The following is a 9,909-nucleotide window of genomic DNA, read 5'->3' on the forward strand; positions in this document are numbered from 1 at the left end:
GAACTTGCAAGATCTGATGTCCCTTCATATCTCTGCTAAATCCGTGCTGATTGATAAATCTGTCATATGCATCTAACTGTCAGGGCTCAGTTACTAGTGCTTGTGATGAATGGGGTCCGAACTCCGTTTAGCCGTAAAGTCCAAGACTGCAGCGGTCATCCAATTGTAAAAGGAGGTTGGCGACCCCAACCGCGTATTTCAATCGATTCGGACTGATTATTTTTTGGGACTGGGAAAAATAATCTGGAATAGGCGGTACATAAAAAGTACACTCATAAGCTGCATTGGTAACGTGGTACGTTCTGTGTATAAAATATGAGAGATGTGAACTTACGCTGTTAAAAATAAATCTGGCATAGATGTATGAGAGCCTGCGTTGCGCGTTCGAAGATCGACGAGTTTCTGCGTCGATGATCAATGAGTCCGTCTAACTGTGGAGTTGGGTCCATGATCGAATAATTTATGAGAAGGCTGCTAAATAAGCCGATGCATGATGCATCATGCACATTGCATATTGCATAGTTTCAGGCTGCATAGATATCATTGGATGACCGAATAATTTATGAGCTATCTGCTAAAGCTGATGCACATTGAATATTGGACTGCGTAAATGTCATTGGATGATTGATGAACTGGCGTTATTGGCCGCTGTGTAGACTCTAGAGACGATTTGACTCAATAACACGTTATAATTGATGAGCGGCGCTGGTGCCCATCACAAGCAAGTTTGCTTCTTTAACTACACTTCATACTATCTAGGCATAGCCACATTCTCCAATGCCATAAAGCTACATTCTAGCCATAGATCCCTTTCCATTTGTAACTATTATATGAGCATTAACTCCCACCAACCCAATTGTCCATCGATGATCCTTAGTAGTAAATAACGACTCTACTCGTTGTGTTCCACCTAGTTTCCCTACATCTACGGTCTACCTCATTGCATTGTGCAACAATCTTGTCGCTATGTGCAAATTACAATGCAATTCATCCTAGTAGCTTTTGGAGCCATTGTTTGTAAAGTTGTACTCTTTCATTCGTCGTTTTACCTTTAGAGTGGGACATTGGTTATTCTTGTCGCTACTTTAAGGTGCCTTAATGCAACTATACTACTGCAACACCATTCTTTGCATTCATGCACCGGTCCCAAGCTCACACAAAGAAAAGGGATGGGCAATGGGCATAAGGACATTTTTATGGGAAATGAAACCCCTTCTCTTAGGGAACATAATGCTCACTTTCTCTCACCTACATTGAATAAATTATATATTATTTTTTGCATTCATGCACCATGTCCCAAGCTCACACACACAAGAAAAGGGATGGGCATAGCTCTATCCATTAGAACATTTTGATGCATAGCTCTATCCATTAGAACATTTTTATGCAGAATGAAATACCTACAACGAAAGCCCCTTCTGATGGGGGACATAATGGCTCGACTTTCATAAAATCAATTAATTAGTTTTGTCTAAGACACCTACATTAACCTAATTAACCTAGGCCTACCCCTCCCCTCCCTTGCGCCTCACCGTCTCTCAACCCCCCTTCCATCCCTTCTACCAAGTTGCCACTGCTTAGCCCCCCTCTCTTGCTTTCCCTCTCCCTCCGCTCAGCCCCCCCTACCTCCCTCTCCCTCCCCCTGTCTCCCTCCTCTGTTCAAACCTCCCCATCTCTCTCTCCGCTCAGCCCCTTCTCTCTCACTCTATGTTCAGCTCCCTTCTGTCTCCCTTGACTCAGCCCCCCCCCCTCCCACTCTCACTAATCTACCATCCAGCCTCCTTCTAGCTTACTCCCTACGCATTTCTTCTAGGTGTTGAGGATTTGGAGGTCATTGGAGCCATCACATAGTCATTGAAGAGAGAAAAATGTATTGCAGGCGAAGGATCATCATAGAATAGTACTACATGCAGTAGTAGTAGTCTATAGAACTAAGCATATTATTGGGGGATAGGAAAATGCAGCTGACGGAGGAGAACTCGGTCGAGATTTGGAGACTCTATTCATCAATGACGATTCGCTCTAAGTTAGCAGAGACTCCCATTGTGGTGCTATTGAGGGAGAAGAAAGAATGAAAGGGGCGAGAGCAAGGAGATTCTTTTGTAGAAAGAAAGAAAGGGTAGGAGGACTAACTGAGAGAGGTGAACAATGTCGAGAGCAAGAATATATTTTCACAGTGATGGCGATAGGAGATCTTCTTCGATGATAATTCTTACATTAGTCGATGTTAATACTTTCAATGTTGATTTGGATACTCCTAAACTTAGCTTAATTTGTCATGGTTATTTCGTAGGCTAGATTACCAACGGGATTTTCATTTTTAGTTCACTAGTGGGACATATTATTTGGTGAGAGAGATAATTAATGGGAAGTTTTATTTTTAGTTTGCTAGGGGGATGTTTAAGTTGCCTCTACAAGATTTATTCATGGAACTATTATTGTTTGTTTATAGCATCTTATTTCATTTCCTCCATGGAAAACATACTTAAGCTGCCTTTGAAAATTGACAGAAATAAGTATGGAAATAGGTAGAGCTTTCCTCTCCATGAGTCATCTCCCTTAGGGGATGTGCAAATGGGGCCAAAAATGTGTGACCATTTGCTCTTTGCCAAGGCCACATGTAATAGGAGCAAATTGATGCAACTCCGATGCAACTTTGGTGCACAACATGGCACTCCAATTTTGGAGGGTGAAGTTTTACAGACTCTAGCACCATTTTACAACCATCCAATTGCAAGTAGCTTTTATCTTAGTTCCGAGTGGCTTTATTGTTCCTTGAACAATCCAGAACAGTACAAACACTGACAAGCTACTTTTAACAAACCCGTGAAAAATGCCAAGATACAAAATTTGTTCACAAATACATTTCCCCTTGCACGTAGTCAAATGTAATAAGTGGTTGTTCAGCTAGTTGGGCAATTAGCCAGCATGAACAAGAAGCTAAGCCTTCTTCTTATATTGATAAGTTACACATTTTCATTTACCACAAAATACATCATATATGCCTACTTTACATGAAAGTTCTCCATCTTCCCATTTTTGTTTGACACTTATAATTTCCAAGCACTGCTTATTGATAAATTAACAAAGACCCTAATGACAATGAAGTCGATGTTAAATTTAGGCTTACGGAGCTACATAGCAATAATTGTTAGCACCAATTGCACATTTTGGCCTCATTTTGGGTCTATGTGCACAAGCTCTTTCTTTTTTAGTTAAATTTTATTAAGTAGATCCGGGCAGGTAGCTGTATTGATGAAGAATATGCATTATTTGAATTTCAAAATTTTAGCATATAACTACACATTTTGATTAAAAAAATAACATTTGCACATAGCACTTTGCATTTCGCATATAGCACTGTGTTATGCACATGTATAGTACTTTGTATTTAGCACATAACCACATATTTTGTAGGGGAGAGTTGGCACACTTCCTCTCCAAACATCATAAGACCAAGGAGTGTGCCCTTTCTTAGGGTTCATCTCAATTTGCATTTAGCATAAAGCAATAAATTGATTTTTTCACATAGCAATTTGAATTCAGCACATAGCACTTTGCATTTAGCTTATGGTACTTTGCATTTAGTACATAAGTACACATTTGTGTGGGGGGAGAGTTGTTTAGCACAAAGCAATTTGAATTTTTCACGTAGCAATTGAATTTGGCACACAGTACTTTGCATTTAGCACATAACCACAAAGTTGTGAGGGGGGAGAGTTGGCACATGTCCTCTCCAAAAATTATAAGATCAAGGAACACGCCCTTCCTTGGGTTGCATATAGATTTGCATTTAGCACAATGTATCAATTTGCATATAGCATATAGCAATTTGAATTTGGCACATAGCACTTTGTAGTTGGCAATCAACATAGAAAAATTTGCATTTGCATGCAACAAATAGCACTTTGCATTTGTAGGATAAAGTAGAGACTTCCCTAATGTGGTGCTATTTGCGACTATCTTGTCAACCTTATCTAGGGTAGGCAAGGGCCTTAAGGTTCTTTTTGGAACTTGATGATTGGTGGATAGTATCCATGCCTTTGTTTGTCCTGAGCCACTGCTCAAATCTCTCCTGGCATTCTTGGACTAACCATTATGGCTTTGCCAAGCTTTGCTTTTTAATGGTTGGATCGGGGTATTCATTTTGATCGACTAGGCTTACGTCCCACCATCTATGTTGGTGTGTTTCATCTACTGTAACCTAATCTTTTGACCATGGCATGGTGGGGTTTACGATTGACTGCAAAGGACCCAAGGTGGAGACCTCTTCACCCAAAGTACTCTGAATGACAACCCAATCTGAACCTTTCCCTACCTTAACTACACTAGCTCCACCTTTGCCCTTAGACTGGGAGGTGGTTGCCTTCTCCCTATTAGCTTGTTTGCGAAGTTCCTTACTCATGGCCTTAGCTTGGGTCCTTGTGATCACATTCAGTGATACTGAAGACACCTGGCCCCTCTCAATACTCAACAAGTTAATGCTAGCCTTTGTATAAAGAGCTACTCTAGGAGTTCTCCTCATGGGACAAGCTTTATACATATGATCCACCCCACAACCAGAACACAATGAAGTGCTTGAATTAGGTGGCAATAGGCTCAGGGTCTAGGCTCAAAAATTTGCAGGGGTAGGAACTTGGGTATCTTCTGCATATGAAGGCAATATCAGACAAACCATCAATAATTATAAGCTACATTTGTTATTTTCTCAGTATGTGCTAGAGTAGGTACTGAAACCTTCTCAAATCATCTATAGTATTAGCTACTAAAATAACAGTTTTTTATCACATGTTTTATGGTGTGCAAGCATTTCATTGTATTTTGTGTCTAAAGTTCATTTGTTTAATGGGTCTAGTCAATTGTTATTGAAGGTTTCACAATTTCCTGGCTTGGGAAGCAAAAAACTATTGTAAAGAATTATGCATCCATACTATCTAGTGGAGCATGTAAGCAGTTAAAATGAAAGTCTAGTTATCAGTTCAATAATTCCCTCCCTCTTTGTTGGTTTCTTTCAGCTGTTTGGGTAACCCTCCACAAATGTGGGTGATGAGTTCTCTAACCAAAAGGTGACCCCTTAGAGACTGCATCCCCATGCCCTCCGTAGTACTTTTCCTTCCCTATTAGTTGGTTATGGATCATCTTGCTGATGTTCAGGACTTTCTCTCTTATTGCCCTAATATATGGGCCAAACTTGCCACCCAACCTCTCTCTTGCTCAAAATCTTTTTTCTATGCACTCTTCTGCCCTTCTTTCTTCTTGCATGATTATAATGTTGCTATCATGCTACGGTTCCTATTTTTGTGCACATTTATTTTGGTGTTGATAAACTCAATGGCATGTTTGGGTGTTTCAAATGGAATATTTTTTGCCCGATTTGAATTCTAGTAATGTCTTTCGAGATCCATTATTGATCTTGGACCTATTATTATAACCATACTATTTTTTCTAACGGATTTCGGTTGATTGGCTATACACACCTACCTGCATCACTCATCACATAGTTTTCCTTCCTTGTGGCTACCCAAATTGCAGTCTCCGTCTCTACCAGAAGTGTGGCCACCATCACATCCTCTGGGATGGCGATTAGCACCTTCCTAAGAGATTTTCTAGTGCACTCTAGATCCTTAGCCATCTCTCGCTTGCTGGCTCTGTATTTATGATCCCAACAAGCTTTGGCTTCTATGTGCACTCTCCTGATTACTTCATCCCATCTGGAACCCTAGGGTGCTAACTCCCCTTACTAAGAAAACCTATCAAAATCTTGAGTATGAGATGATTTTAACAATATGCCATGAGTAGAAATCATTCAACACGAAAAGAGCTTCAAATATGTCTTTACACCTTGAAATTTGGGTAACACATGAAAAAGTTACATTAATTTGAAAGGAGTTGGGTTTTCATATTTTAGTGTATTTTTTGTTTTACCCCCCCTCATCCAAAAGTCCCCCCCCTTGGGCCTCACATATTATGAAAAATATGTACAAATCTTAAAATCTTGCATATTATTCAAGGTATATACCTTATGTTTTGTGGGAAGAGGGACATTAATTTTCATATTTTTCCCTTGCATATTTGAAATTTTTAAAGGAAATCCATGAATATTATATATGGACCATGTCCCCCCATACCCTAGATTTTGCACAAGGGTAATAACATATTACATATTGAGTTGGTGCCCCTGGTTTGGAATAGGGGTCTTGAATCTTACCAACCTCCTTCTTCTATTCATTCCATATCAATCTACAAAATCTCCTTGAGGATAGGTGAACTTTGCTAAAGGAAAAGGGACACATCAACGGGCTTCACCCTCGGGGAGTGCACTACTAAGAAATTATTTGTATCACATGTGTTCAAGGGGTATTTTAAAAACCCCTCAACTAAAATTTTTCCTTCAATAAAAACACCCCTATTTACTTATGAACTAAGTGATTTTTTCCTAAATTTATATTAAAACCCCCTTCTGTTATTGTAATCCTATTAAATATTTCCAAAAACTTGATTTAAAATACCCCTCCTTTTGGATGCACATGGTACACTAAATTTTTTCAGGTCAACCCCCAAGGGTTCACCTTAGAAGAGCACACGCAAAATCACCAAGAGACCAGGATGTGGTCCGAAATACTAGTTTGAGTTACTAAACAATCTCCCTCTATCATCGGATGCATCCACCAACCTTCATTCGAGGCATATGATCGACCCAATCTACCTAATCTGAAGTTTGTTCCCACTCTACGGTTCGACCAAGTAAACCCTTCCAGATCTTGATGATCAAACTTTATGCAATTCACTAGACCTTTGCTGAGTGTTAGCACTTCCCATGCATCACGTTCCTCGGGCAATGAAGGGGAAGTAGCATGCGACCTATCGTGAGAAGCTTTGGTGAAATTCCAATCCCCTCTAATGAGCCATTGTTCCCCTTCAAACTTGGATTTCAACACCTTCTAGCACTCTCATCTATCGAGGAGCATAAACACACGCATGTCCCCTACTATTAGATAGTTCAGGGCGTCTTGTCCAAAACATTTAATAATGCATCCGAAAAAAAATTAATAATCCTCCCGAGGTTACATTGTGTCCGTTGGATCTGCAATTTCCATGCAATGTGAAAACGTGCAGTTCTTATAATAGCAGGAAGCTTCGGATCCCGTCCCGTGTGGACTCCTTTCAAAGCTATTTCTATGTTGCCTTTGTTTTTCGATTTGTAGCTTCAGCTTCCCCATGTCGACTTCCCAGCTCTCCCCTCACCATCTCGTCTTTGCCAAACGATGGGCTGGTTTTGTTTCCGCCATCTGGCTCACGCAGCTTTCCGGTACTTATGGCTTCTCAAACTACTCCACTGCTCTCAAGAACGTCCTTGGCCTTAACCAGGAGCAGCTCAATCGCCTCAGCGTCGCCAAAGACCTTGGCGATTCCCTTGGAATTGTGGCCGGTATCTTGATCACCCATTTGCCCGCTTGGGCTCTCCTCCTCATCGGAGCTACTACTAACATTGTCGGCTATGGAACGCAATGGCTTGTAGTCAGCGAGCTCATCAATCCTTTGCCTTACTGGATGGTATTTTCGACCTTACTCACTCCTCTTCAAGCCACTGAACTTCTGCTAAGCTTCATTACTTACTCATCGATAATATTTCTTCCTTGACACTAACTTTCATTTTTTATGCCTGTCACAGATGTTTATACTAAGCGTAGTTTCCGGCAACACTGTCTCCTGGATGAACACCGCCATTTTTACCGTTTCTGTGAGGAACTTTCCTCGCAACAGAGGACCTGTTGTCGGTCTCTTCAAGGCCTATATGGGCTTGTCCGCAGCTATCTTTTCTAGGATCTGCGACTTAGTATTCTCAAGCTCAGCCTCCATGTATCTGCTCATGGTGGCGGTTGTCCCGACCACCTTCTGCATAATTTCTGCCCTTTTTATCCGCCCAGTGCCTCCGGCTGAAACGGAGGAGGACGAAATAGAAGAGAAACGGAGCCTCTTTCTTTTCAATCTGATCGCGTTAGGCTTGGCCTTTTATCTCGTGGTCATTAGCATTTTCCCTCCGAGTAGTACCCTTCTTGAGTACGTTTTTGTAGGCCTCCTGTTCTTCATTGTTGCCTCCTCCATCCTTGTTCCTGTCTTCCTCTTTTTCAACATCAAAACAGCATCAAACCTTTTTGCGGGACAAGAGACTAATGGTGAAGGAAGAATCGCGAAGGGTAAAACCGTTCGTGAGGCGGGTTCTCGTCATGTGAGTGCAGAATCACTCGAACAGCCTTTGTTGAACGATTCCCATTCAGAAGATACCAAAATGGAACCTTCCTATTTAGAAGAATCTACCAAAGTTGTTCCTGCATCTGGCAGAAGATGCAGCTGTCTCGAATTACCTCTGCCAGAGCTTGGTGAAGATCGCGGTACGCTGGCACTGTTTAGGAGTTGGGATTTTTACGTTCTTTACATCGCACTATTCTGCGGGGCTGGATCTGGCATGACGTTCAGCAACAATCTGGGCCAAATCGGGCAGTCACTCGGCTTCTCGAGCGCGACAATCTTCACATCTTTCTTCAGCTTGGGGAATTTCTTCGGGAGGATTGCGTCCGGGAACGTATCAGAATACTTCTTGAGGTAGGGGCATGAATGTGGCGTGTATGTTGTAGCCTCAGATGCAATGAAGCCTGGCATGCCTTTAATATCCGTTGCACCGATTACAGCATCCCGAAGCCTGATTCCTAACTTAAGCTCTGTGCCATGTGGATGTTCGTTTTGCAGGCGTACCGGTCTTCCAAGGCCTGCGTTTATGGGGGTGGCAAAGCTACCAATGATCGCCATCTTCGCATGGCTAGCGAACGGATCAGCAGCTGCGCTGTACGTGGGCTCAGTGGTGGTGGGTTTTTGCCATGGATCACTGATAACACTGACGATACCGACAGTGTCGGAGTTTTATGGGTTAAAGGGTTTCGGGACGAACTTCACGGTGACGAACACGCATCTACTGGCGGGATCATTGGTATTTTCGGGGGGGCTGGCAGGCTATTTATACGACGCACAAGCCACGAGGGAAGGGGGAGACAGTGGAGGAGGGGGATCGGTAACGTGCTATGGATCGGAATGCTATGGGGAGACGCTCAAGATATTGGCAGGATTGCTGGGGGCTGCTGTTGTGCTAGACGCCATCCTCACTCACGCCAGTAGAAAGCTTTACAAAAAACTTCAGTTTTAGTTCCTTCTTCACATTGCATTCCCCATTCAAACCTCCATATTCAAGACTAATTGTTAACCACCCTCTTCCTAATCTGATTGTATCCATACAAAATATATAAGAGAAGATTTCAGTACCCCGCAAAAAAGTCCATGTTAATCCTCATTCTCCAAATAAGACCCTCTCCTCACAAGGAGGTTTCTCTTCAGTTAAAGTTCTGCGGAGGGCATTCCCAGACGAAATATAGTCCGCATGCAGGAAAATCGCCTTGCTCGTCGGGCTGTGAAGCTCACTATTAACATCGGAAAATCCTTCGATGTTAGGTGCAAAAGTAGGATGCCCGGGTATTTCATTAACGTTCATCCAATCGTCCACCAAAACATTGACTGATAGTACGCGTCTCAATCGCAAAACAAGACGGCGGGTGATGCAATGAACCGTTCCCTCGCTCATTTCAGCCAAATGCATTCCCATTCAAACATCCATATTCGAAATCTATTTCTAACCCCCTTGTTCCCTCGCTCATTTCAACCAAATGCATTCCCATTCAAACATCCATATTCGAAATCTATTTCTAACCCCCTTGTTTTGTGCGTTATCCTTCAATTATATCTATACATAATATATAAGATTTTAGTTCCCCCCAAGAAAGTCTATCTTATTCCCCATATTCAAAATATCAATAATGTAGCCCCTCACGCATGAGGTTCCTTCCTTGAGGGAAATCAAAC

At 42.0% G+C, this 9,909-nt stretch overlaps 1 protein-coding gene across 1 annotated transcript; it reads left to right on the forward strand.

Moving 5' to 3' along the window:
- The first annotated feature begins 7,196 nt into the window (after positions 1–7,196).
- LOC147887224 (protein NUCLEAR FUSION DEFECTIVE 4-like) lies at positions 7,197–9,276 on the forward strand. Its single transcript, XM_087394799.1, has 3 exons — positions 7,197–7,554; positions 7,673–8,604; positions 8,749–9,276. The coding sequence occupies exons 1-3, from the start codon at positions 7,219–7,221 to the stop codon at positions 9,197–9,199; spliced, it is 1,719 nt and encodes a 572-aa protein (XP_087250925.1). The 5' UTR covers positions 7,197–7,218; the 3' UTR covers positions 9,200–9,276.
- Positions 9,277–9,909: the final 633 nt, after the last annotated feature.

Source organism: Dipteris shenzhenensis, chromosome 23 (assembly GCF_047967505.1).
Source record: "Dipteris shenzhenensis isolate YYH24624 ecotype China chromosome 23, Dip_SZ_1.0, whole genome shotgun sequence".
NCBI classification, from domain to species: domain Eukaryota; kingdom Viridiplantae; phylum Streptophyta; class Polypodiopsida; order Gleicheniales; family Dipteridaceae; genus Dipteris; species Dipteris shenzhenensis.